The 27,643-nt window shown below is 48.9% G+C and overlaps 2 protein-coding genes and 1 non-coding gene across 5 annotated transcripts; 1 reads left to right on the top strand and 2 right to left on the bottom strand.

Moving 5' to 3' along the window:
• Nucleotides 1-474: 474 nt before the first annotated feature.
• Nucleotides 475-18,259, bottom strand: LOC136477158 (dephospho-CoA kinase). Of its 3 annotated transcripts, XM_066475216.1 has the most exons (5): nt 17,999-18,138; nt 16,344-16,474; nt 13,367-13,532; nt 2,002-2,147; nt 475-1,213 (listed from the first exon to the last, which is right to left on the bottom strand). In XM_066475216.1, exons 2-5 carry the CDS (start codon nt 16,355-16,357, stop codon nt 775-777), a joined length of 765 nt encoding a protein of 254 aa, XP_066331313.1. In that variant the 5' UTR covers nt 16,358-16,474; nt 17,999-18,138; the 3' UTR covers nt 475-774. The 3 variants fall into 3 exon arrangements, with proteins under 3 accessions (XP_066331313.1, XP_066331315.1, XP_066331314.1); XM_066475218.1 differs by lacking the exon at nt 13,367-13,532 and having other exon boundaries at nt 17,999-18,132; XM_066475217.1 differs by lacking the exons at nt 13,367-13,532; nt 16,344-16,474 and having other exon boundaries at nt 17,999-18,259.
• On the bottom strand, nt 14,951-15,087 carry LOC136478842 (small nucleolar RNA Z247). The gene has a single exon (XR_010764515.1). It is a non-coding gene; the product is annotated as a small nucleolar RNA Z247 (small nucleolar RNA).
• Nucleotides 18,260-18,410: 151 nt separating the features above from the next.
• Nucleotides 18,411-24,527, top strand: LOC136477157 (poly(A)-specific ribonuclease PARN-like). Its single transcript, XM_066475215.1, has 10 exons — nt 18,411-18,709; nt 19,512-19,642; nt 20,780-20,962; nt 21,050-21,162; nt 21,492-21,608; nt 21,722-21,836; nt 21,927-22,142; nt 22,351-23,072; nt 23,214-23,416; nt 23,494-24,527. The coding sequence occupies exons 1-8, from the start codon at nt 18,423-18,425 to the stop codon at nt 22,986-22,988; spliced, it is 1,800 nt and encodes a 599-aa protein (XP_066331312.1). The 5' UTR covers nt 18,411-18,422; the 3' UTR covers nt 22,989-23,072; nt 23,214-23,416; nt 23,494-24,527.
• The last annotated feature ends 3,116 nt before the right edge of the window (nt 24,528-27,643 follow it).

Here is a 27,643-nt window from a genome sequence, read left to right as displayed (position 1 = left end):
TTGAAAAATGCATAATATCAAACTATTTTTTAAAACAAATATACACATATCACTTTGAAAAAACTCAAGATTGAAAGAGTAATCTGTACATTTATAAAAGAGAGAGAGAGAGTAATGTGTACCTGCTCAAAATTGAAAAGTTGAAGTTGACTAACCTGAAAACAACACTTTGTGTGATGACTGAAGGGAGTACTAGGTAATTTGCCAGAAATGGCAGGCTTCTAATCAACTGGCTTCCATAATTAGGCTGTGCAGATATGCATGCGTGGCCGTGCTTTAGGGCATGTTTGGTACACGTGGCTAATTACTAGTCGGAGCTAAAAATTAGCTTAAATGTCGTGATTGGCTAGCTAGTTGGCTAACAATTAGCCCACCTATTATCCCTCTTAATTTGATACATTAGAACTAATTTGAGCTAAAAAAATAGCTGGCTAACAATTAGCTCATGATAATCCAAACAGCCCCTTAGTCGGTAAAAAAAATTCATATGCACATGGATAGGCCATAGGCTGAATATAGTTGTAATTCCCATCGCATCCACATAGTTTGGTACAAGATTTGGCTGAGCCCAGCAAGCCCTAAATGCAGACTTCGATTACTTGAACCACTAACCAGTAAGGGCAACTAAAAACAGTGGTTCTTACGAAATTTATTTCATTGCTGAGTCTCAAATGTTGCCCTTCACTTTCCAGACTCAGAGACATTAGATAAGCTTAGTTGTGCCGGTCCTCTAAAACTGTATCAACATTTTTACTTTCCTAAACCTTGAAATGATCATAGCAGATTCTTCTGGGCAAGTAATATGCCCACTGCAGTACAGACGACAACAGAGATGAGACCATCTCTAGATCTAAAGCGTTCCTTCCATGTCAAGGGCTCCGAGACTTTCCTCAACACTTCTTGGAAATTCTCTTTGGTGTCATCCAGAGAGCCAGAATTGTCAATCACTATGTCTGCTTCTGATTTCTTCCAGTCTAGTGCAAGCTGTGCATTGATCCTATTCTGAGCTTGTTCTTCAGAGCATCCATCTCTTGAAATGAGCCTCTCAATCTGGACTTTTGGATCAACCCAGACAACAATGACTGGATTTGTCCATGTATCCATCTTTGTCTCAAATAGCAGAGGGATGTCAAGGATGATAACCTTGCAGCCTTTCATCCACAGTTTTGCTATCTCCCAGACTATGCCAGAAGAAATATGCGGTGCCAGAAGACTGAAAGTGACCAATAAGCTATCAAGGAAACTATACACTAGTACCAATACTGTAAATAAATGCCAACTATTGATAAAAGAAGAATAAATGATTTAGCCAATTGAACAATTATGCCAAATACAACAGAACAAGTATATAGTAAATATGCCAGTATGAAGGAAGCATTGTGATCTCAAGCGGCGGTGATGAGAAACTATACAAGGAGGTTAAAATTAGAAGAGGGCAGTGTAGTATCACAGTTTATTATAACATCTTTAATGTATCCACTTCCATTTTCTACTAGAGTAGCTAATGTAAGTCTTGTCACATTTAGGGTGTGTTTAGATTGAGGTGGTTCATCATGAGTCCATCTCATGAATTTTGAGTGAATGACTCCATCGCTCATGCTTATAGTAATTATTGCCTTGTGAGAATTGAGGTGGTGGTAATAAACCCATTCCCTTCCCCAAACCAAACAAAAAAGTGAGTGAGAAGATATGGACCAAGCCCTTTCTAAAACTAAATACCTAGTACTTAAGGCCTTGTGATACTAAGCCAAATAAAACTCAACACAGTTCAGCATATTACTATGAATATATAACTAATAAACATATAACCAAACAATCCCAACTTTTTTTTATCATCTACAGAAAGAATGATAGTTGCCCTTGATGCAAGCAAGGTAACTATTCTCTTTTTAGCAATCAGTTTGCACTAAACATTGTGTAAGAGTATTAGACCATTGACTACTACAACTGCATTCATATAAAAGAGATCGGAAGATGACAAAATATTATTGAAATCTGTACCGGTTTAGAAGTTGACGTTTTGATGGGTCAGAAAATACGATTTGTCCCAAGAGAGCTCTGTTAATTTCTCCACTTTCCAACAAAATATCATTCCCAAAGGCTTTTACAATCTTCTTCCAACCTCTGGTGCCTTTCTGCACTACATCCTATAAATGCATGGCTCCATAATCAGTAACAACTTTGTAACCAAACATACTTATAACTTACAGCATCCAGTACAATTTCAGAACACTGAAAATATTATTACCAATCCTGCTTTGCAGTGCACGTAATGTATCTAGGTCATGTATGTTAGTAACTATTTTTATGTATTTTTAGTACACCGGCTGTCAGGTCGTACATAAAAGAGGAAAAATAACCTTGCTTCAGGCACTGTGGTAACAATGATTTTCTATTTCAATCTATATCGAAGATACCAACTAACACATGGAAATAGAAGGAACAATTATAAGATTATACAACTTGCCATTCCCACAAAAATGAGTTGCAGATGGTGCCAATGCCAGTTGCAGCATGAAGGGTTTGGCAGGCCTCCAGCTCCACTCGAGTTTGTATGCTAAATTCAAGAATCTTAAGACTATTCTCTGTCTAGAACTACCAAACAACTTAGGTGAGCTCCAGCTCCACAGATTTCTGGAGCTAGATATGCACAGTTTTTTTTTCTTTGGAGCTGGGCTCTGCCAAATAGGGCCAATATTTGGTAAAAGATCCAATTGCAATTGTTCTCCAAGAGGAGATTAAAAAATGAGAAATACCTTAAGGAAACAAGTTCAGTAGCAATCTAAAATTTCATGAAGTCTAAGTTGAAGTGATGCACATCTGTAAAGAACTATTTGAAAGACCAGAACTCTGATAATTAGATACAACTTTTTTTAGAAAAAAGAATGTAAAAGGTAGGAGAGCTTCCTTTTGAATTAATACACAGGCCTAAGTTCTTTTTTTTTTTTTTTGAAACAATGGCAGAAGCTCTGCCTTTCAATTAAGACGAATGAAGTTTATATACAAGCAAAAGGTAACCAAGCGTGGTGCCAAACACCGCGAAAGGTTAGCCCACCCACGCAACGCGTTAGAGTACACACTACCATGAGTCATCGTTGCCGAGCGTGGCTGCAAAGCAGCCAGCAGCTCCGACTTCCCATGGCAAAACACCGACGACCCATCCTAAGATGACAGACCAACGGGCCCGAAGCAGGAGGCTGCAACATGTCATCGTTGCCGAGCTCAACGGCTCCGCGAAGAGCAGCTCCGACTTCCTGCCCAGATCCCACGCCTCGCCCGCGGCGATTGCCGAGCCGCAAAAGCTGAAACCCAGCCGTCGGAGAAGGAGGTCGACCCGCGTCATCGTTGCCGAGCTACATCCCCTGATGCAGCAGCTCCGACTTCCCGATGCAGAACTCGCCGTCTCGCGTCAATCGGGCGCCGAAGAGGCAGAGGACAACCGCCGAAGGAGACATCATGGCCGAGACGAATTTCCACAGCGACGCCTTCAGGAAGGGTACGACGCAGATAGCGCCGCCGTCGCTTGTCCAGAAATGGACCGGGTTTCCACCCGTGGAAGACATGGCTGGGGGTACAAGAACGCGACGCCCCCAACAAGGAAAATGGCGCCCACAGGTGTCGCCGTCGCTAAGGCTTTCGCCCGAGGTGCCCCTAGCACAAACATCGAGCCAAGATGCCGTACCGTAGCCTGTTGCCACCGTCGTCGTCACCGCCATCCCGCAGAAGCCCCTCCAGAGGGGCATCGACGCGCCGGCTGCTCACAGCAGCCGCACAGCTGCATCGGCCGCCACCCCCTCCGACCGGGCTGTTAGTCGCTGAATTCTCACTCTTGGTAGTAGGAGAATTCTTACTCTCATCGAGAGAGGATGACACTAGGAGTTGGGGCAATTTTCTTATCTATTTCTCACACAAGCTCACACAAATGCCATACCAACCTGAGGGGTTGGGGTTACATATTTATAGGCTGCTAGCCAGCCAAGGATATGCCAATATGCTAGTCTAAGATGCTAATCTTAGATGCTAATATGCTGTCCTAGCTAAGATGCTGTCCTCTAGTCTAAGATGCTGTCCTGTAGTCTAAGATACTGTCCTAAAAACAGAAAAACAGCCACAAGGACCATGTGAGCATCACAGCCCCACAAAAACCAGCCACACATGAGACTTATCCATCATTCTCCCCCTAAGTCTTGTGCGTCGTCTTGTGGGAGAGTTGAACTATCTCGGTCCTGGAGCAGAGCTCAAGGAACTTGATCCTCCCAAGGGGCTTGGTGAGCAGGTCCGCAAGCTGGTCCTTGGTGTTGATGTAGCTCGCCTTGATGCTCCCTTCCTCCAAACAGCCTCGGATGAAGTGGTACCTCACCCGGATATGCTTGCTGCGTTCGTGGAACACGGGGTTCTTTGCCAGGGCCAGAGCGGACTTGCTGTCCACCCTGAGCTCCACCGCTCTAGTGTCTCTGCCGAGGAGATCACCAAGCAGTCGAGCGAGCCAGAGCGCCTGAGTCGAAGCGGTGAAGGCCGCTATGTACTCGGCCTCGCAGCTAGACAGGGCCACCACCTGCTACTTGACCGACTGCCAGCTAACGAGGCACTTGCCGAGGAAGAAGAGGATCCCGCTCGTGCTCTTGCTGGTGTCGATGTCGCCGGCGTGGTCGCTGTACCCGACGAAGTGTGCCGCCCCAGGGCACCTCGGGTAGTAGAGGCCGTGGTCGAGAGTCCCCGCAATGTAGCGGATGATCCTCTTCACAGCCTGCTGGTGATCCGTCGTCGGTCGCTGCATGAACCGACTAACGTAGCCGACGGAGAATGCCAAGTCCGGCCGTGTGTGGGCGAGGTAGCGAAGGCTCCCCACAAGACGCCGGTACTGCGTAGCGTCCACCTCCTCCGTCGTGCTGTCGCGGCTCAGCTTCAGCCTCTCCTCCATCGGAGTGAGAGCTGGGTTGCAGTCGGTGAGCCCAGCTAGCTCAACGACGCGCTTGGCGTAGGCGGTCTGTCGAAGCGTGATCCCAGAGTCATCCTGGTGTACCTCGATTCCCAGGTAGAAGGAGAGAGGCCCCAGGTCACTCATCTGGAAGGTGGCCTTCATCTCTTCCTTGAATGCCGCCACCTCCGCATCCTTGGTGCCGGTGATCACCAAGTCGTCGACGTAGACACCCACCAGCAGGGCATTTCCTCCATTGCCCCGTCGGTAGATGGCCGCCTCGTGCGGGCTTTGCTCGAAGCCCATCCCCTTTAGCGTGGAATCCAACTTGGCATTCCACGCCCTCGGTGCCTGCCGCAGGCCATAGAGGGCCTTGCGCAGGCGGAGCACCTTGCCCTCCTTGCCGGGGATCGCAAATCCCGGCGGTTGGTGCACGTAGACCTCCTCCTTCAAGTCGCCGTTAAGGAACGCCGACTTGACGTCCATGTGATGAACACGCCAGCCCTCCTGGGCAGCTAGCGCAAGGAGGAGTCGCACGGACTCCATCCGTGCCACGGGAGCAAAGGCGTCGTCGAAGTCGACCCCCTCCTGCTGCACGAAACCTCGTGCCACCAAGCGAGCCTTGTGCTTGACGATGGCGCCGGCTTCATCCCTCTTCAGCTTGTACACCCACTTAAGGGTGATCGCGCGGTGGCCACGAGGAAGGTCAGCAAGCTCCCAGGTGCGGTTCTTCTCAACCGCATCCATCTCCAACTGCATCGCGGCGCGCCATGCCGCGTGTCTCTCGGCCTCTGCGAACGACCGAGGCTCGCCGTCGTCACATGCAAGGTGCAACTGCGCCTCCAGGTCCTCCAGGTCGTGAGGCACCAGTCCCAGCACCAACTGGTCGCCGAGAAGGTTCTCCATCGTACGGTAGCGCAACGGCTCGCCGTCGTGGTACGCGTCGATGCGCTCCTCGTCGTGAGAGAGCGGAGTAGCGAGCTCAACCGGTCTGTGCTCGACACGAGCTGGTGTTGGAGTAGACGTGCCCGGAGAGGTGCCTGTCGGTGCTGGAGTGCGTGGCGTTGCCGGCTGTGGTGAAGCCGGCGAAGAACTCATCGCAGCCGAGGTCCTGGCTGGAGAGCGTGGAGCTGTCGGAGTAGCAGGCGCCGGGGTCGGTGGAGGCTCGGGGACTGGGGTAGACGCGCTCGCCGAAGAAGAGCTGCCTACTCCCCCAGCTCCCTCGAAGTGGACGTACTCGACAGTGAAGTCGTCGTATGTCGGAGCCGAGCCATCGTCCACCGCCTTGTCCCACGCCCATCCTCGTCCTTCGTCGAACACAACGTCGCGCGCCGTGCGCACACGCTGTGTCTTCGGGTCGAGGATGCGGTAGGCCTTCGAGCCCTCCGCGTAGCCGATGAACACTCCCGGAGTGCTCCTGTCGTCGAGCTTGCTGATGTGGCAAAGCTCCTTGGCGAACGCGAGCCAGCCGAAGACCCGCAAGTGGGAGACCGCCGGCTTGCGCCCATGCCAAGCCTCGTACGGCGTCCTGCCGTCGAGCGCCTTGGTAGGCGAGCGGTTGAGGATGTAGACGGCCGTCACCACCGCCTCTCCCCAGAAGACAGCCGGCATCCCCCTCTGCTTGAGGGCCCGAGCCATCCCCACAACCGTCTGGTTGCGCCGCTCTACGACGCCGTTCTGCTGCGGGCTGTACGGCGCGGAGTAGTGGCGCTGAATGCCCTCGTCAGCGCAGTACGACGCGAATTCAGCCGCCGTGAATTCGCCGCCGTTGTCGGTGCGCAACACGCGCAGCTTGCGGCCGCACTCCGCCTCCGCAGCAGCCTGCGCGCATCTGATGGCGTCCGCAGCCTCTCCCTTGCTGCCGAGGACCATCACCCACATGTAGCGGGAGAGGTCGTCGACGAGCAGCAGGAAGTAGCGTCGTCCTCCCGGTGTGGCCGGTGTCACCGGGCCACACAAGTCCCCGTGCACGAGCTCGAGCCTCTCCTTGGCTCGAAAGCTCGCCCGCTGGGGAAAGGGGAGTCGCCTCTGCTTCGTCAACACGCAGACGTCGCAGAGCTGCTCCACATGGTCGAGGCACGGCAGGCCTCGCACCATCTCCGTGGCACTGAGCCGCTTCAGGGCCTCAAAGTGAAGGTGCCCGAAACGCTCGTGCCACTGCCACGCCTCGTCGTCCCGACGAGCAGCGAGACAGAGGGGTTGTGCCACCTGCACGTTAAGGACGTAGAGTCGATTTGCGCTTCTGGATACCTTGGCAAGAAGGCGACGACGACGATCCCAAATCCTCATGACTCCGTCCTCAACCACCACGCGCGAACCGTTCTCATCCAGCTGTCCCAAGCTGATGATGGAGTTCCTCAACGCAGGGATGTAGTAGACTCCGGTGAGCAGCCTATGCTCACCAGACACGGCGGTGAAGATGATGGAGCCGACGCCCTTGATCTCCACGCCGGAGGCATCCCCAAACTTGACGGAGCCTCGGACGCTAGAGTCAAGCTCGGTGAAGAACTCCCGTCGACCGGTCATGTGATGGGTGGCGCCGGTGTCGAGGCACCACCCGTCAGTCTTGTCGTTGCCGGAGCTGTCGCCGAGGAGGGCGTGTGCTTTTGGCTCGTCAAGGTGGAGGAGAGCCGCTGCGGCTGGTGCCGCTGGAGGTAGCTCGATGCTGGCATGTGCCATGAACAGAGCCGGCTCCTCCTCCGCCTGTGCGACGTGGGCCTGGCCGCGTCGTGGCTGTCGACAGTCTTTGGCCCAATGGCCAAGCTGGCCGCAGTTGCGGCAGGCGTCGTCTCGTGCAGGCTTATGCCTACCGGCGGCGCCGCCCTGGGCGCCTCCGCGGGCATCACCCTCGGCACGTCCTCGCGCCCCGGCCTGGGCGTCTCTGCGCGCCTTGCGTGGCTTGCCACGCCTGCGGCCGCCTGTCGCGGAAGAAGGCTCCCCCTTCCTCCGGTCACCTTGGCTGGCAAGCCACTGCTCCCGAGTGAGGAGGAGCTTCCCGCCAGTGGTGATGGGCCCCGAGAGTGACTGTGGCTCATCGCTGTCGACGACCTTGAGGCAACCAATCGCCTCCTCGATCGACATCGTGGAGAGATCCAGCAGAGACTCGATCGAGCGAGCCATCTGCTTGTACTTCTCGGAGACGCAGCGGAAGAGCTTTTCGACAGCTCTCTCCTCGCCGTAAGTGTCGTCGCCGAACTGCACCATCTTCTGCAACAGAGTGTTGAGACGGAGAGCAAAGTCATCAACGTCCTCACCTGGCTTGAAGGCCAGGTTCTCCCACTCCTTGCGAAGTGCCTGCAGTGTGGACTTGCGGGCGCGGTCGCTGCCGATGCGTGCCGCAGCGATGGCGTCCCAAGCCTCCTTGGCAGTCTGCTTGCTGGTAAGCGAGAACTGCATCTCGGGCGGGACTGCAGCGATGAGAGCATCCAGCGCCCGTCGATCTAGGTCGTAGTCGACGTCGCCATACCAAACTGCCTCCCACATGTGCCGCACCTGGAGCTTTACCCTCATCACCGCAGCCCACTCGACGTAGTTGGTCTTGGTGAGGGTAGGCCACCCACCGCCGGGACCGACGTCCCTGACAACAGCCTGGAGCCCGTGGTAACCACGGTACCGATCCAGGGAGAGAGAGCCACGCTGCCTATGAAGGCTGCGCTCTCCATCGACCCGTCGGTACCGATCCGGGGAGAGAGAGCCACGCAGCTTGTGAAGGCCGCGCTCTCCATCGACCCGTCCGCCACCGTTGCCGTGCGCGCCTCCTCCAGGAGCACCGCCGCCGTGCGCGCCTCCTCAAGGAGCGCCGCCGGCGCGTCCGCGCCTGTCTGGGCTGCCGCCGCGCTCGTGGGCGTGCGCGGCTGCCCCAGGAGCGCCACCGCCGTGCGCGCCTCCACCAGGAGCGCCGCCAGCGCGTCCGCGCCTGTCTGGGCTGCCACCACGCTCGTGGGCGTGCGCGGCTGCCCACCGCGCCGCCCGTGCTCGCGCTGCCTCCCTCTCTAGCAGCTCGAGGTCCGCGTCGGCGGTGTCGTCAGCGGAGATGGAGCTGCCGATGCTGCCGCGCAGAGCCTCGACCTCCGCCGCCGCCGCACACGCTGCATTCGCCGCCGCCGCTGCCTCCGCCTCCGCTCTGGCTGCTGCCAGCTCTGCCGCTGCTAGCCTCGACGCCCTTGCCGCCGCTGCAGCGGTCTCTGCCGCCGCTCGCTCGCGTTCCTCTGCCGCGGCAAGTTCGGCCTCCTGCCGACGCCGAGTGCTCGAGGCGACCGAGCGCTGAGACTGCTCTGCGGACATGACGCGCTACCGGGGGGCTGCTTCAGACGAGCTGCTGCTCGTCTGCGCGGGGGAGGTGTGAGCAGGAGCGGCAGGAGCTGTTGCTCGCAGCTGGGGCTGTTGTGTGGCTGGGAGAGAAGATGAGCAAGAGATGCTCGGGCTACAGGATAATACGGCTCTGATACCAGTTGTTAGTCGCTGAATTCTCACTCTTAGTAGTAGGAGAATTCTTACTCTCATCGAGAGAGGATGACACTAGGAGTTGGGGCAATTTTCTTGTCTATTTCTCACACAAGCTCACACAAATGCCATACCAACCTGAGGGGTTGGGGTTACATATTTATAGGCTGCTAGCCAGCCAAGGATATGCCAAGATGCTAGTCTAAGATGCTAATATGCTGTCCTAGCTAAGATGCTATCCTCTAGTCTAAGATGCTGTCCTCTAGTCTAAGATGTCCTAAAAACAGAAAAACAGCCACAAGGACCATGTGAGCATCACAGCCCCACAAAGACCAGCCACACATGAGACTTATCCATCACGGGCAACATGCAGAGGTAGACTTACCCTGCCACGCGCGTCACCCTGCCGCACACCGAAGCCGTCGCCAGCTGTCGTCGCCGGCACAAGCACCCGCCGTCGACGCTGTCGACCTCCGCCAGCCACCGACAGGCGCATGCCCCACCTCCGGCGCCGCCCCCTGCCCTGGGGGCACCGGATCTGGCCATCAGGGCGGCAGACCCAGTGACCCCGGCTAGCGCCGCCACCTCCACGCCAAGGCCGAGGAGGAAAGGGGAAAGCGGAGGAGGAAGAAAGGGCCCCCGCCCCCGCCCGGCGCCTGCACGGGAACTGGCCAGCGCCGCAGCCGCAGCAGGCGGCCCCGCCGAGCCCCACGCGGCTCGCGCGAGGGCACGCCCCGCCGCCCCGCCACTACGCACGCCGCCACCAAGCGCGAGGAAGAGGAAGTTACCCGGCCCTGGGCGACGCAGCCGCCACCACGGGCGCCGAACCCGCGGAACCGCGGTGTCTTGGAGGAGCCGCCGCCACCGCCGCCCAGCGCGCGCCCAGGCGCGGCCCGCCGGAGATCCGCGCGGATCCGGCCGACGGACCGCCGGATCCGGACGCCGAAGCGAGGAGGCTAGCCGCTGGAGACGCCGGCACCACCCCCTGCCCCAACGACCACGCCGAGCCCCAGGACGCGAGCCCGTCCCCAACCGTCGCAGCCACCACCGCGAAGAAGAGCCTCGCCGCCGCCCTCACGGCAAGCTGCACGGCCATGCCGGCGGCCTGCTCCGGCGACGGCGCGGCTGGAGAGAGGGAGGGAAGGGAGAGAGGCGGCTAGGGTTCGGGTCGCCTCCCGTGTCGCCTGCGTGGGGGCGACGCGGGGGCTGGAAGGCTAATTATTCCCCTCAGGCCTAAGTTCTAGATTTAGGTACAAGTAAGGTATAGGTATGAAAAAATGCCGCTAATGTAGACAAAAAAGACAAGGCTAAGAACAATGTGGCGGAATCATATGAGGTTAATATTAGCCCTGTTGGAAATATACGTGACAAGTGATCACAGTGGTGCGGATTGTTTCTCAAGGTAATGTAGATACGGCTCCATATTTGTTGTTTCCTTGTATTGTAAGTAGATTGATTGATTGATATCTTTCTTTCCATGTAAATCTTCCTTGTCTTGTACTCCAAGATGTAATGTCACGCTAGGGGCTTTTCCTAGCCTATATAACAAGGAGCTGTGAGCCTAAGAAGGCATCATGTTACACCCATTTTCACATGGTAATCAGTGCTAGGTTCCTCCACGATCTAGTTCATGGCTTCTTTCGCTCCTGGTGCCTCGGTCTCCATCTTCATGTCACTGAGAAGCTCGTGAAGAACAACTTCCCTCTGTGGAGGGCGGAGGTCATGTCGGCCTTGCGTGGAGCACAGGTGGCGCATCTCATCAGCACCGATGCTCTAGTGCCGACGAAGGAAATCGCCAGGTCGGCGGACAAGCCGACGGAGATGATCCCCAACCCAGAGTATGAAAACTGGGTCACCAAAGATCAGCAGGTGCTTAATTACTTGTTATCTTCCATCTCTCGTGAGATCCTTGTTCAGGTGTCCATCGCGTCCACAGCGGCAGAAGCCTGGCAGGCCATCCAGGACATGTACACGTCACAGTCCCGTGGTCGCGTCATCAACACTCGGATGGTGTTTGCCACAGCGCATCCACCATTGCAGAGTACTTCAGCTGCATGAATGGGAAGAAGCTGGAGGACAAGGAGATCGCCTCCTACATCCTCGCCGGCGACTTCAACCCCCTGTCTTATCTGCTATGGCGGCTCGTGTGGAACCCCTGTCGCTTGGGGAACTCTACACCCAACTCGTCAGCTAGGAACAACGCATGGATCTACTACATGGTCCGGGGTCTTCAGCTAACTCGGCTACCCGAGGCGGCCACGATGGAGGAGGAAACCGTGGCAGCGGCAATAACCGTGACCGCAGTCACGGCGGCGGAGGGCATCATCAACAACACAATGGCGCCAATGCTGATCACCCCACCTGCCAACTGTGTGGCAAGAAGGGTCACATGGTTCGACGTGTCCTTCACCGGGCCGCCGGAGAGCAGATCGGCATCGGCAGCCTCCACTTCCTACGGTGTCGACACCCATTGGTACACCGACACCGGCGCCACCGACCACATCACTGGCGAGCTCGACAAGCTCACGGTGAGGCACAAGTACCACGGCACCGATCAGGTGCACACCGCCAGCAGCGTAGGTATGAGAATTAACCAGATTGGTCAAAGTTTTGTTCATACCCCAAATCATGATCTTGTCCTCAATAATGTTCTCTATGTTCCGGAAGCTAGTAAAAATCTTGCATCTGTTCATCGTCTCACTTCTAACAATCATGACTTAATTGAATTTCATCCAAACTATTTTTTGGTTAAGGATCAGGCAACGAAGAAAATTCTTCTTTGAGGAAACTGCGAAGGTGGCCTTTATCCCTTGAAGTCTAGTTCGTCTCCAAATAAAGTGACGTGCGGCGCCGTCAAGTCCTCTTCGACTAGGTGGCATAGCTGGCTTGGTCACCCTTCCTTTGGAGTTGTCGATCAGGTCCTTAGCAAGAATAGCATACCTTTATTATCGAGTCAAATAAAGAAACCATTTGTGATGCTTGTCAGAAAGGCAAGAGCCATCAACTTCTGTATCCGAGGTCAACAAGTGTATCATCTAGTCCCTATGAGTTAGTCTTTTCTGATGTATGAGGACCGGCTCCCACCTCTATTGGCAAAAACAATTTTTATGTTAGTTTAATTGATGATTTTTATCCCAAAAACTTCAGACTTATGGCGCAAGTGGATCCAAGTAAACTTACTAAAATCATCAATGAAATTAACATAAAAATTGTCCTTGCCAACAGAGGTGTGAGTCTGTCCCCATACATCAAAAAGACTAATTGAAAGGGACTGGAAGATACACTTGTTGACCGAGGATACGGAAGCTGATGGCTCTTGCCTTTCTGACATGCATCACAAACTGTTTTTTTATTGGACTCGGGAACAAAAGGAATGCTAGTTTTGCTAAGGAACTGATCAACAACTACAAAGGAGGGGTGACCTAGCCGGCTTTGCCACCTAGCAGAGGACTTGACGGTGCTGTATGTCACTTTATTCTTCAAGGAATAAAGACCACCTTCACAATTTCCCCTAAGGAGTATTTTCTTCGTTGCCTGGTCTTTAACCAAAAAATAGTTTGGATGAAATTCAATGAAGGCATGATTATCATATGTGAGGCGACGAACAGATGCAAGATTTATACTAGCTTCTGGAACATAAAGAACATTGTTTAGAACAAGATCATGTTTAGGGGTATGAACAAAACTCGACCAATCTGGTTAATTCTCATACATGCGCCGCTGGCGGTGTGCACCTGATCGGTGCCATGGTACTTTGTTGGCGGTCACTAACGACAACATCCGACCGCCCATTATAGTCCAAAACAGGAGAAATAAACAATCTTTTGACACATATGCCTTTACTATTGACCTAGTTCCACTTGTATTGGAGAAAACATGTTTTGCAGGTCACACATTCGAATACAAGTGGAAAATAAACAAAACTAAGCAAAATGCGCTATCCAGAAAGCGTGATGCAGAAATGCGCAAAGGAAATGAATAGAGAAGCCCACCTTCACAACTTACCTGGGCAGAATACCATCGTGGACAGGGTCCAGGCCCATCCAGGAACCGACCAGGCGAAGGCGGTCGCGAGGCGGGCCCACCAGGGTGCGCGCGCACCCTGGGTGCGGCCGCACCCCCACCGCCTCCTCTCGGCCCCACCTTTCTCCGGTGGTTGCATGCCGCCATGCTACGTCGGTCCACGGCGGTTTCCAAAAATACATGCGCCAAACCAACCAAGAATTAGTATAAATAGAGGGCTAGTGCTCACCTCTCACACACACCTCATTTGGAGCTACACACCTCACCTCTACTTGTAATCTTTAGTTCTTAGTAGTAGTTTGGAGCTAGCAAGAGCTATCAAGGAGGGCTTGGCTCCTTGGAAGAAAAGAGAGAAAGCTTGTATGAATACAAATAGAATTTCTTCCAAAGTCATGCTCTCATATCATTTATATAATTGTGCTATAGAACTAGGATATAGTTGTCTTGTTATAATCACGATATATGAACTAGCATATAGTTTGTGTGTCATGATCTTAACATGTTCAACTTCATACTTATTCATTCATATGATTTGTATGAGTAGAAGTAGAGCTAGGGTTGGGGTGACGGTTCGTCGTTCCTTCGGGTTTGCCCATTTTCTTATTTGTCGATCCGTAGGGTCGGAGTCAGCCCTGTCCGTCCCTAGTAACCCTCCATGTCTGGGCATTGTGTAGGAGTCTTAAAGTCTCCCTGGCTTCCTAGCAGACCAGTGCCCGAAGATCTCCCCGTCCATCTCACACTTAGTTCTTTGCACGGCTATATTAGAATATGTCGGCTCCATGTAAGAACATTCTTTTATTCTTTGTTTTTCTTTTATCCTTGAGGTTGGCCCAGATCTATGTCCACTATCCATGAAATACCATTTTTACCCCTGTCATGTACTATGGTTCACTATGCAAGTATGTAATAATGTTTATATCTATGCTAGACTCTTATACCTTGCCCTCCTTTAGAAAAATATAAATAACAATACCCTAAATACTTCCGGGTGAAATGCTACAACGATAGATCCGTGCATTTGCAGATATTTTCTGTAATCGTTAAGAACTATCGTAGTTGGTGTTTCTTGGCGGCGTTGCTAAGATGAACTCAATCTTAGTAATGGTGTTAAGAAATACCAACAGACATTTCTGACGCCGTTGCCGGTGATGGACTTAAAACCTCCTCACTTGGTGATTGCGCTAAGAAATGCCAACATACTTGTCCCTCATAGTGAGCTTGTCCAGCTCGCTAGTAATGTGGTCGATGGTGCCGGTATCGGTATACTAGTTGGTGTCGACGCAGTAGGAAGTGGACGCAGCTGAGGCAGATCTATTCTCCGACGGCCCAGTGAAGGAGAGTTGAAGCGTTTGTAGCAGCGTAGAACCGTGTGGCCCTCCTTGCCACAGTTGACTGGTGGGGCGGTCGCCGGTGGAGTCGTTGTGCTATGGTGGACGTCCTCCATCGCCGCGACCACGACCGCGACCACAGCTATTGCCGCCACCATGGTCGTCGTTCCCACCACGACCGCCACGAGTGGCGGAGTTCACAGACGACCCTCCGCCATGCAGCAGACCCATGCGCTGCTCCCAGCTGACTAGCTGGGTGTAGAGTTCCCCAAGCGACAGCGGCTCGGTGCGCGCTGCCATAGCGGAGACGACAGGATTGAAGTCAGCGTCGAGGCCGGCGAGGATGTAGGAGGCAATCTCCTCGTCTCCCAGCATCTTCCCGGCAGATGCCATGTCATCCGTGCGGTTCAAGAATTCCACGATCATGGACACGCCCTTCTACACCGTGGCGAGCGCCATACGAGTGTTGATGACGCGGCCACGGGATCGCGACATGCACATGTCCTGAATAACTTTCCAGACTTCCGTTGCAGCAGTGTAGGTGGCAACTTGGATGAGAATTTCACAAGAGACGAAGGCAAGCAAATAATTCATAACCTATTGATCCTTGGCAACCTAGGTATCATACTCTGGATTGGGGATCATCTCCGTCGGTTTGTACGCCGACTTGGCGATCTCCTTTGCCGGCACAGGGGCGTCAGGGTTGACGAAGTGCGCCACCTGTGCCCCACACAGAGCCGACATCACCTATGCCTTCCAGAGGGGGAAGTTGTTCTTCACAAGCTTCTCAGTGATAGGATACCCTATGGAGACCGAGGCACCAGGAGCGGAAGAAGAAGCCATCAACTAGATCGTGGAGGAACCTAACTTTGATTACCACATGAAATTGGGTGGAACGTGATGCCTTCTCAGGCTCACGGCTCCATGTTATATAGGCTAGGAAAAGGCCCTAGCGTGGCAGTACATCTTGGATTACAAGACAAGAAAGATTTACATGGAAAGAGATATATCAATCAAACAATCTACTTACAATACAAGGAAACAACAAATATGAAGCCGTATCTACATTGCCTTGAGAAACAATCGCATGAACTGTCACGGTGATGCGGATTGTTTCTCAAGGCAATGTAGATATGGCTCCATATTTGTTGTTTCCTTGTATTGTAGTAGATTGATTGATTGATATCTTTCTTTCCATGTAAATCTTTCTTGTCTTGTACTCCAAGATGTAATGCCACACTAGGGGCTTTCCTAGCCTATATAACATGGAGCCGTGAGCCTGAGAAGACATCACGTTACACCAATTTTCACAAGCCCCACTAAGGACCAGGCTCTACCTCCATCTTTGATTTTGACCAAAAGTGCTATCTGCGTAGCCAAGAGAGATAATTAATAACAATTAGGCAAAATCTTACTATGGTCGCACTATGAGAGGCAAGAAAGGCGTAAGATTGAATACAATTACCAATCTACACTTGGTACTCCATGTAAAGGCATTTTTCCAACTACATGATGCGATATTAGTAACATATCAAACTGACAAAACTAAAGACAAGCAATTTCATACCTAAAAACTAGCAGCCTTTGCACGAATAACATCAGATAGCTTTAGGTTTGGTCCGCTTGCTTACCCGAGCAACGACATCGGCGTCCACGACGGGTACACCAGAGTCCCTAAAGAGGTTGGAGACGGTGCTCTTCCCAGATGCGATGCCTCCCGTCAACCCCACCAGCCTCATCCTTCTCACTTGCCCCCTTATTGCTGTACAAAAAACACAGTAAACCCTTAGGCCTCAGTGGCACATCTCCACTTTTGAGCCTGCTAAGAGCCTAAAAACTAGACCAAATCCACACCACACTGTTCTATTCATGCACAAAGACCAAATCAATCCTTCGCACCAGTCTAGCTTCCAAAACCAAACAATCTCAACCACCAGCAGTTTCAATCCAAACAATCCAAACGACTATCCTGTAAATAGATCCAATGAATCCCTAGACTCTGGTTCTGAACCAATTCCACAACCTATGCCCTGTTCGCTTGGATGATAAGCCATGGCTGAAAGTACTGTTGGCTGATTTATTGTGAGAGAAAAATAATGTTCGTTGACTTAAAAAGTACGACTTATAAGCCAAGCGAACAGGGCACTAGCAGTTATGCCAACCCAGGCAACTAGGTCAGCAATTCAACACTTCACTGCCTTCACCTACTGTGAGATAGCACAAATAATTCAATACTACGTGAAATTAACTACAAATAAGACCAAAACTATTAAAAAATCACAAGAAAACTTGTCTCAAAGAATTAAAGTATACATTTAAAAAACAACAAAAATATTATGAATGCTGAGGAGTAAATCAAGAAAATTGAAAAAAAATGAATGCTGAGGTGAAAATCTACCAAAAATCATGATAGATTTTTTTTCCAAAGACAACAGCAACTGCAGTTACATCCATTTATATTATATAGAATCAAAGTATATCAATCCTGAATATCCATGACATACAAAGTTGCAGATATAGTATTTTCCAGGTTTATTTAGCATCTTGTTTGGATGCAAAGTATTTTTGAAGTATTAGAGAAATACTATGGCTTTAGAGTCTTACCGCATGTGACCGGAATGTCCCGGGTTCGAGTCGCGGTCTCCTCACATTGCACAGGCGAGGATAAGGCTTACCACTGACACCCTTTCCCAGACCACGTATAGAGCGGGAGCTCTCTATACTGGGTACGCCCTTTTTTTTTAGAGAAATACTATGGCTTTACAAAATACTTTGATTTTCAAAAGCTACCAGGTGTTTGGATACAACAAATCATGTAGTCTCTAAAACCATAGTTTTATCAAAACTATAGTCTTTTGGGAGTTTTAGAAACTTCACTCGTGACCTCTTTTTCCTAAACCACGGTTTTGTGTCTCTTTGGCTTATAAAACCACAGTTTTGTGATACTACAGTTTTCCAAAACTGCAACATCCAGACAGGACCTTAATCCTTAGTTCTTACATCACGATGCAAAAAGTAAAATCACAGCAGATTTGGTAATATCAAAGCCGTTTTTAATGTAATAGTAAGCACCTCTCCTCGCTAGTCGAGAAAAATAAAATCTAACTTAGTAGTAGTTAGAATTAACTTAGTAGTTAGAATTATGTGACGGGAGGTGAACAGCTGGTAGACGAGAAGAGAACCTAAACATCAACCAGAGAATGTCTAGACATGAAAGGCGAGATCAAAACGATCAAGAGACAACCATGAGAATAGCTCTATGGGTGCTGGATTTGGGAGGACGAACCTGGTTCTTGATGGGGCCAACGGTGATGTGGTCCCACCAGTCGAAGTCGTCGGGGATCCCGTTGACGGGGAGCACCGATGCCTCGCGGGCGGCGGCGGCGTCGAGGAACGGATGGTAGGCGCGGTAGGTGTCTAGCAGTCGCTGGTGTCGCATGAAGCCGAAGGGGCAGGAATTTTAGCGAGGAGGACGCCTGTGCTTGCGATGGGCCCTATAATCTACGGTGGGCAACAGCCCAACCCTTCTGCTCTCCAGAGCAGCCCAACTTTGTGCGGCCCGCTACACCACTGACTGGCATTCAGCCTCCGCGACTCCGAACGCAACGCCGACTGCGCGCCGCCGCATTGCCACCCCCTCGCCGCGCGCCGCCGCCGCTCCCACCGTTCCTGTCAACCGGTCGATCACCCCGCTTCCCCCCACTGGCCCCATGGCTGCCCCGCGCGCCGCGGTGGCGTCGGCAAAGCAGGTGACGAGGCAGAACTTCGCGGAGGCCGTGCGGGAGCTGGGGGCCCACTTGGAGGCGTGCGACTACGTGGCCGTGGCGGCGCAGAAGACCGGCGCCCCGACGGGGTGGCGCCGCGCGCTGCCGGTGGACACTGCGGAAACGGCCTATCTCAAGGCCAAGCTCGCCGCAGAGTCCTTCCAGCCGCTGCAGATCGCCGTCTGCCCCTTCAGGCTGCGCAGCTCTTCCCCGTCTACCCTTGTGGCCTACCCGTAAGGACCTCTCTCTCACCCGTCGTCCACATGAAACATTAACAATTGGCAAGGTGGTTTTGCTATTTGGTTGGGCATAAACCTATTATTTGAAGGCTAAGCTTGAGGAATTTCGTCAAACACCTTTTGTTTCCATAATTGGATGCTGCTGTTTTTTCAGATTGTAGTATGAAATGTGAATGTTGTAACATTGACTTCTTCTGAAGTTTAGTTATTCTGTAGCAATTAAGGAATACTCTATGGTCACAAAAACATGTCGTGTAGGATAAGATTTGCGCAAAACTTATAAACTACAAACATCAATAACTATTAAATTTTAGTTTTGAAACCTGTAGGTTAAATGAGTGAATTCATACTCAAAATACTTGCAAAATCTCTTAGAATTTCAAGGATTTTAAAACATTTTCTTAAAGAACTTAGTGGTCAAAGATACGCATCAAAGGCTGTGCAAAGTCAAATGTGTCAAGTATTTTTTACTGGAGGTTGTACATCCATGTTATGTCTGAAGAGGTTTAGCTAGAATTGCTATGTGAGAAACTAGTATGCATGGGAGTTGACTTGAGACCACTAGATTTTGTGTTCTTTGCCTTTTTTTTTGTAGTCATATTTTCCATGTGTGCCGAGAAAAGTTTCCAGGATCCTTTTTGGTATGTGTTCATTTGATTTCGTATGGTTTGATGAATAGATGATGAATCCACTTTTTTCACTTGATGACACTGCTGTATGTTTCTTTACTTCAGCCTTATCATTTTTATTTTATCATCACTGATGCTGAGTGCCTGTGGGTGCTTTGGTTATACAGGTACAATTTTCACTTATTTCCTAGAGATGAACTACAGCTCGGAATGCCTTCATACAGTTTCTCTTGTCAATCATCTTATTTATCAACTATGGCTAATGATGGTTTTGATTTCAATATGTGCATATATGATGGTGAGTAGTAAGATACGGTGCCAAAACAACTACTCCCTCTGTTTGTATTAAGGACTCAATAAAGTCAAACTTCATAAAGTTTGGGCAACAATTATTCAAAATATGTACATGGTTTTTAGATAAAATTTGTATCAATAGATTCACATCCCAAACATCTGTTAATAAGAAAAATCTTTTGTAGCAATTGGTGATATATTGTAAGAATAATTGGTGGTCAAAGACAAGTACACTTATATTCTATAGACTCCCCAAATCCTAATACGCCTTATAAAAATAAACTGATGTAGTAGTAAGGGTGTTTGATATACAGAGCAATGTTTTCAGGACGGCTGGTCGAGCCTGGACGCCTGAGGACCGTCCAGGACGTCCAGGACGATTAGTCGTCGTCCAGGACGATTAATTGACCCTGGACGAGTCCTCTGGTCGTCCCGGTCGTCCCCTACATATGGGGACTGATATATACCATATATATATACACACACACACACACTAGTATACTACATGTTCTAGGCTCTACTGCTCTAGATAGATAGGTCAGCTGGCCACTTACCTGGCTGCTGCAGAGCCCTTTCTTGTCTTGTTGGCTGCTGCTACCAAACTGAAATTATAGAAAAATAAAGCACATTAACAAAGGCAATTAGGTGAAAGGCAATGAAGTGATCAACAAAGCAAATTAACACAGCTGGAAGGGAGGGAGGAGAGGGAGCAGCTGGGAACTGGAAGGGAGGAGAGGAGAGGGAGCTACAGAACTGCAGCAATGGAGGCGGCTGCTGCTGCTGGACGGGAGAGGTGAGAGGAGTGAGTGTGTTCTGCTGACTTCTGAGTGAGTGAGAGGCTGAGGGAGTGAGGGGTAGGAAAGAAAAGAAACCCTAATGGGCTTGGGCCAAAATATAAGACAACTAGATAGGCCCAACTCTGAGATGCAACCCACTCTCTGGCTGGACGCCCGCACAGCCTGGACGAACGATTAATCGCGACTGGACGATGACTATCGGACGTCCAATTTCCTGGTCAGTCTGGCCGAGTCGGAGGCCCTGGTCGAGTAGCTCCAACCGTCCAGGACGATTAGTCGCGATTAATCGGACGTCTTGAAAACATTGATACAGAGGACTAATTTTCTGTTGATTACATTGCCAGGTATTTCTTATCTATCAAGGGTTCAAGAATCCTTAGCAAGGCAAAAGATCTTTACTCCTCGTCCTCAACAATTGTTGCCATCTCCAAGCACATCAGTTTCGGATTCAGTTTTCGTGAATAGAATAAAGTCTAAGATATTGCACTGGCGAAAAGGATATGCTGACCCAAGTAAAAAAGATGATGGTAGGTTACTTTTGAGTTTTGATAAATGCTTACAGCTCACCACTCTTGTCTTTCACTTTGATGGCTCCTAGTCTTCTTATTATGCAGGTACTTTGGTTAGTTCCCTTAGCAGATTAATTTTGGGTGGTGAAACATATGGTTCCAGGCCCAGTATGAGTATTGATGTCTGCAGTGATCGGCAAGTTCAACTGGTCTTGGAGGTGTGATTCTACAACATAAGTTTGATGTTTTCTCTAGAAAAGGAAGAAATGGTTTTGTACTTAAGGAAGCAAATTATGAGTCCCTAGTTCATGTTCTTTGGTTGCAATTATCAATCCTGCAAAGAGTTGAATGATCAAAATTTCATGTCATGCGTTTAATATGAAAGATGTAGTTGAAATAAGCTGTTCTGTATGTAATTGTAGGAAACTGTGATTACTGAAAAATTGGTTGCTCCAAATGTCGCTTTTGAATTCCCTCTTCTTTACAGAGCCAAATGGTAACTCAACTGTACTGGAGCATTCTTTAACCATTTCGAGTTATTCTGCAGGCAGTAAACCATATCTCTGATGACCTTGTATCTCTCGTTGTTCCGCACAAAGCTGGAGCTGCTAGGTCTGTGCGTGTGATCTTTACTAACTCGAAAGAGGATAAGAATCTTCTCCTGGTTTGAATCTCTGCTTCTCAAGAAATCAACAGCATTATGTACAATATATAAAAACAATAAGATATCAAAAACCACAACTTATTTAAAGTCCATTTTCTCCGACTCACTTGCAGATGGATATCCAGAAATTAGAAGATGAACAAAACTTTAAATTCCGTGGATTTCGAGAAGTTATTGATCTACTATCATCTTCACAGAAGCCAATTATATCGTACAATTGCTTGAATGGTAGGTTGACACATAACCAACTTGCACAATTATATGGCTTGTTAACCTCTTGATATATTCGCATGTCATTTTTTTTTCTTTTTTTCTCAGATATGACAATGCTGCACACCAAATTCATTGCACCTCTTCCGCCAAACTTGCATGAATTTATGTGTTCTCTAAAAATGGTCTTCTCTAATGTTGTTGATATCAACCACCTGTTGAGGCAAATTGGCCCTTTGAGAAAAGCGAAGAATATACAAGCCGCTCTCAGTTACTTACAAAGACAGTACTTTGTGCCAATTGAAATAGAAATACCACAGCAAGGTATAATTCCAGCTAACATTATTCATACATCTTGTTTCTTAGTAAACCATGCCTTACGGTCTCCCTCATACTTTACAAAATAGAATGTAGAGTATGTTGTTGGTAATTAGTAACACGAACATCAAACTGTTATCTATATATTCATAGTGCTTCCTCACTAGCATTTCAGTTAAGCTCTCTTTCTCTCTCTTTTTTAACTTTTGCACAGATGGTACCAGCAGTGTAACAAAAAATGAGCAAAATGTTCTGAGAATAACAAAGTTATTTGCTAAACTAAGTAATTTACTGAAAATCAGTCCTGAGTGCCAACTGCAATCTCGTGAGCAGTGCACTGCAGTTGAAGAATATTGTAACATCTTCTATCCAAGTTGTGTGGTCGAAGGTTCTTATGATGCCAACTTTGCTATTGAGTCAGACACCACAGAAACTGTGAGCACTGATAACATCATCTTCTTGTGGGGCTTTAGGGAAAAATCTGTCAAGGAGTTAAAATCTTACCTTATTGGCTTACATCAAGCCTTCTCAGAAGATTTTGAGGTCAAGTTGTTGGATAAGACATGCTCAGCTTTGATATTCCGTGATTCTAATACTGCAACGCAGTTACTAAAAGAAATAAACTCAGAAGGCCCCTCGCTAAATAGATTCTTCTCAGAAGGTCTGAAAGCTGCAGGTTTTGAAGTGTACAGAAAGGTCTGCAGGTTAGGACTTTGGGATTCAGATTTAGCGGAGGTCCTCGAGGATGTTTCATCTGAGCTAGGTGTTCCTACACTTCCTGAGTGCAGCACCTCTCAGATATACTGGAATAGTGCATTGATGCTGGACCTGAAGGAGTATCTGGAATGCTAGAACATTATATAGCCCCTAATATCTTTTACCAGGTTCTAAGATTAATGAGAGCTCCCCTGAAGAAACAGCAGCAGGCCACATCAGGTGAGTGAAACCAGAGGCGAAGCTTGCATTTTTCAGGACATTTGATATTCAATTTGGGTCAAACTTGATTTTTGGCATTGCCATTATACAAGATATCAGCAAGGTTTTCAGCATAATGGTTGGCCTATCTTTGAACTGCAGGCTCCTTCATGTGCGGAGATGATTATTGCGTTATTATGATGTTACATGAAGGGCGGGCCTGGTGCAAGCGGTAGAGTCTTACCGCCTGTGACCGGAAGGTCCCGGGTTCGAGTCGCGGTCTCCTCGCATTGCACAGGCGAGGATAAGGCTCGCCACTGATACCCTTCCCCAGATTCCGCACAGAACGGGAGCTCTCTGCACTGGTACGCCCTTTTTACATGACTGGCTTGCATGTCATCATTTCAGAGTGTCTGAACTATGCTTCTCTTTCTTTATACAGCCTCAATAGCAGCATTGATATTCTGGTTTCCGGTTTAAACTGGCCAATGTTTGACTTGATTACTGCATGCTGGCCACAATGGCATCAGTCCATCATAAATGGACAGTATGCAAGAGGCAGTGAGGTACCCTCCGTGTGCCTCCGTATGAAAAGCCAGTGCTGGAATGCTAAGTACCGACCTTGTTCACGGCATCACGCATGGAAGCTCAACAGTCAGGCAGTTGTGAACAGAAGCTACTTTTTCTCCTGCCTAATTACCTTACTTTTTTTTGTGCTTGGAATTTGAAAACACGAGATATTAGATAGGGGCCTTGCAATTGTATGCCACGTACATATGCAATATTAAAGTCGCCTTTTGATATCAAGGGCACGTTCAGGCAGTCAGCATGGCGAAAGTATGGTTTAATCATGCCTTTCAGCCTTTGCATCATCACGTCCTTTTCCGTCACTGGTTTGCCATGACATGTATTCGTTATACACCTAACCAGTGGCCGGTTTAGCATTTTAGGTTGTTTCCATGAATGATTTGTCACTCAGATCCATCACACAAAAAAAATGGAACAAATAGTGGCATGTGCTGTGAGCAATATATCTAATGACAACAACCTTTTTTGGTGCTACTTCGGTACTAATAGCTGATTAAGTAGTTTAGTTGATCGTGAAAATATCAGAATAGCGTTGGTTAGATAATAGTAACTGAAAATGTGTGACTCGTGTAAGGATAAACACAAAGATATCAATACCATATGGGTTTATCTCAAATCCTAAACCCTTCTTTTTCTTCGTTTGTTTCTATGTTTCTTCTTTCACCGGTCTTTTTGTTTCCCTTGGTTATTTTTGAATTCAGATTTGAAGTTTGTCTCAAAATAAATTGATTCAATGTGTTTGCCAATTACTTAACCATTATTTTTCAACAACTCTGTAAGAAAAATGGACCTTTGACCCATTTACTTTGATTTTGGTGTTTGATGACCAACACAACCAAATTGGACTAATGAATTTGCAAGTGTTTGTTTTGTAGTTCAATAGGGTGCAAGACATAACTTGGACGAAGGCGACGTGATGATCTGATGATCAACACCTCAAGCAAGACCTTAGGAGCCCAAGAGAAGACCCAATAGATCAAGCAAAGTCCAAGCCTGAAGATTGGAACCAAGCCGTATGCAAGATCGCGAAGAAATGAGCTCACTGTGGTGACCGGATGTTGGACCGGACGCTGCGACCGGACGCTGGGCAAGTGGCTCGGCAGACAGGCGACCGGACCCTAGACCGGACACTGGCGGCAACCGATCGGACGCAGGACAGCAGCGTCCGATCAAGTACAGTAAGGTTCTAGAGCGGCAAATCTGCGACCGGACGCGTCCGGTGGCAGGAGACCAGACGCGTCCGGTGACAGGCGACCGGACGCTAGCCAGGGTTCGATCAGTATATTGCTGGCTCAACGGTCGGGACGACCGGACACGTCCGGTCAGGACGATTCAGCGTCCGGTCAGTAGCAGTTTCACAGGAATTCGACCCCAACGGCTACTTCTCAGTGGGGCTTATAAATACAACCCCCAACCGGCCATTTGAGGGGAGTGGAGCTGAGGAAACATACCAAGGGTGTTGATACACCATTTTAGTGATCTCCACTTGTATAGTGCTTAGTGATCCATCAGGTGATTAGCGTAGGTGCTTTGCGAAGTGCTTAGGTTGATTAGACCACCGCTTATGCGCTTGCTTTAGGTTTAGGCCTAGTGTTTAGTGAGGTTTGCATACCTCTTGCTACCCGGTGCTTGCGAGCACCATTGTTGTACATCGGAGGGGCTTAAAGTCTTGCGAGATCACACCAACCGCGTTTGTGGTGTGGCCGCCACCGTGTATCGGAGGAAACAAGGCCTGCGGCGTTTCGGTCGGAAGCTTGATAGTGAAGACGGCGGAGAGCATCCGGGAGAGGCTTGCCGGAAGGCATGTCGGAGACCCACTTGCGCGTGAGGAAGGCCCGAGGCTATCCATGGAGTTACCTGACCGGGAGCTTGACCCTTACGAGGGATTCCTTGCGAGGGGCTCCAATGAGGATTAGGGGAAAGCTTGTGCGCTTCTCGATACCTCGGTAAAAATACCGGAGTCGTCGATGGGAGTTTGCATATCTCTACCTTGCTCTTCAGCTTCCGCATTTACATTACTTGTATTACTCCTTTTTGCGGTAGAGATAGCAACACACTAGCAAAACCATAGTTGCACATTTAGATAGTTTATCTTTTGCATAGGTTTTGCTAAGGTTAGCAAAAGAGGCCATAGTTTAGAGTTAGAACTTTAAGTTGCCTAATTCACTCCCCCCCTCTTAGGCGTCACGGTCCCTTTCAATTGGTATCAGAGCCGGTTGGCTTAATTTGGACCTTTGGCTTAACCGCCGTTGAGCCGACGCTATTTAGAGTGATTAGGATAGATACCGCTAGGCCTCCGGACTTTGACGGCACTAACTTCCCATACTATAAAGCTAGAATGGCTTGCCACCTTGAGGCGGTTGATTTGGGTGTATGGAGAGTCACTCGTGACGGGATGAAACCCATCAAGAATCCCGAAAAACCCACAAAGAGTGATGAAAAAGAAATGCACTTCAATGCTAGAGCTAAAAATTGCTTGTTTGAATCACTTAGTATGGATGTTTTTAACCAAGTATTCACTTTAAATACGGCACATGAAATTTGGTTAAAACTCCAAGAGCTCCATGATGGCACAAGCAATGTCCGTGAGCAAAAACATTATCAAGCAAAGCAAAACTTTGATTCCTTTACTATGAATGATGATGAGCTTGTTCGTGATATGTATTCTCGTTTGAATCTAATTATCAATGAGCTCCATTCTATAGGATTATTAAAGCTAGATGATGCGGACATCGTGAGGAAGATCATCTCCGTGCTACCACAAAAAAAATATGCAAGCATCATCACCATCCTTCACAACATGGAGGACTTGAGCAACATAACCCCGGGCATAGTCATTGGCAAGTTAGTGGCATTTGAAATGTCACGTAAGATGGGTCAAGAAGAAGCTTCTTCATCAAGCAAAGGCAAAGCTCTCGCTTGTAGCGAGAAAAAGAAGATGAAGGGCAAGCAAGTTGAGACAAGCTCAAGCTCAAGTTCCTCAAGTGAAGATGAAGAAGAAGATGGGGACGATGATGATGATGATAAAGATTCAAGTGATGATCAATCTTCCTCCTCCACCTCCGATCTTGATGAAGAATCAATCAAAGTGATCAACAAGGTGGAGAAGATGATCCAAAGGCTCAATGTCAAGGGTGTGCCCATCCAAATTCAAGATTTCATTTTCATAAATCAAAGAAAAGAGCAAAGAAAGAGAGGATGCTATGGATGCGGTGAGTTGGGGCACTTTGGGGAAGTTTGTCCAAACAAGCTCACACCCAAGACAAAGAAGAAGGCATGCAAGAACCAAACCCTCACATCGATAAGATCATGGGATGATTCTTCAAGTGAAGAAGAACCCCATCACAAGAGGCGAGGCCACAAGCACTCATCATCAAGCTCTTCTCGTGTCTGCCTTATGGCACGAGGTAACAAAAGCTCTTTCTCTAGTGAAAGTGATAGTGATGATGATATGTCTTCTTATCATGAATTGTGCAAGAAAATCTTAAATTTACTAAAGCTTGCACCAGTCAACAAAAGAAGCTCAAAAGCTTAAAAGAAAAGCTAGATAGTTCACAAAAAACATACAAAACCTTGCTTGAACAATATGAGAACTTTGCTAATCTCAATGTTGAACTATCTACTAAAATTGAGAAACTTGAGGCTAGTGCAACAACAAATGCATGCACACTCAATGATGAGCAACTTGAAAAGAAAAATGAAAAATGAAAAGAAAAGTTAGTTAGCTCACAAGAAGCATATAATAGTTTGCTTGCTAAAATGGAAACCATGTGCAAACATTGTGATGAGCTAACTAATAAAGTTGCTAATCTTGAAGCCGTTAGCACAACCCCCACCAAGGCATCTAAAAAGAAAAGTTCTATCTTTAACATGTCTAAAAAGGATACCTCTACTTCTTGCAATGATTTATGTTTAGACTCACCTTTGTGTAACCAAGTTTGTGTTGAGAAAGTTGTTGTAGATACATGCACACAATGCAAAGGAGAATGAGCAACTCAAGCAAG

Source organism: Miscanthus floridulus, chromosome 8 (assembly GCF_019320115.1).
Source record: "Miscanthus floridulus cultivar M001 chromosome 8, ASM1932011v1, whole genome shotgun sequence".
Taxonomy (NCBI): domain Eukaryota; kingdom Viridiplantae; phylum Streptophyta; class Magnoliopsida; order Poales; family Poaceae; genus Miscanthus; species Miscanthus floridulus.
The sequence above is the reverse complement of the archived record's forward strand: the minus strand, read 5'-3'. Positions and strand labels throughout refer to the sequence as shown.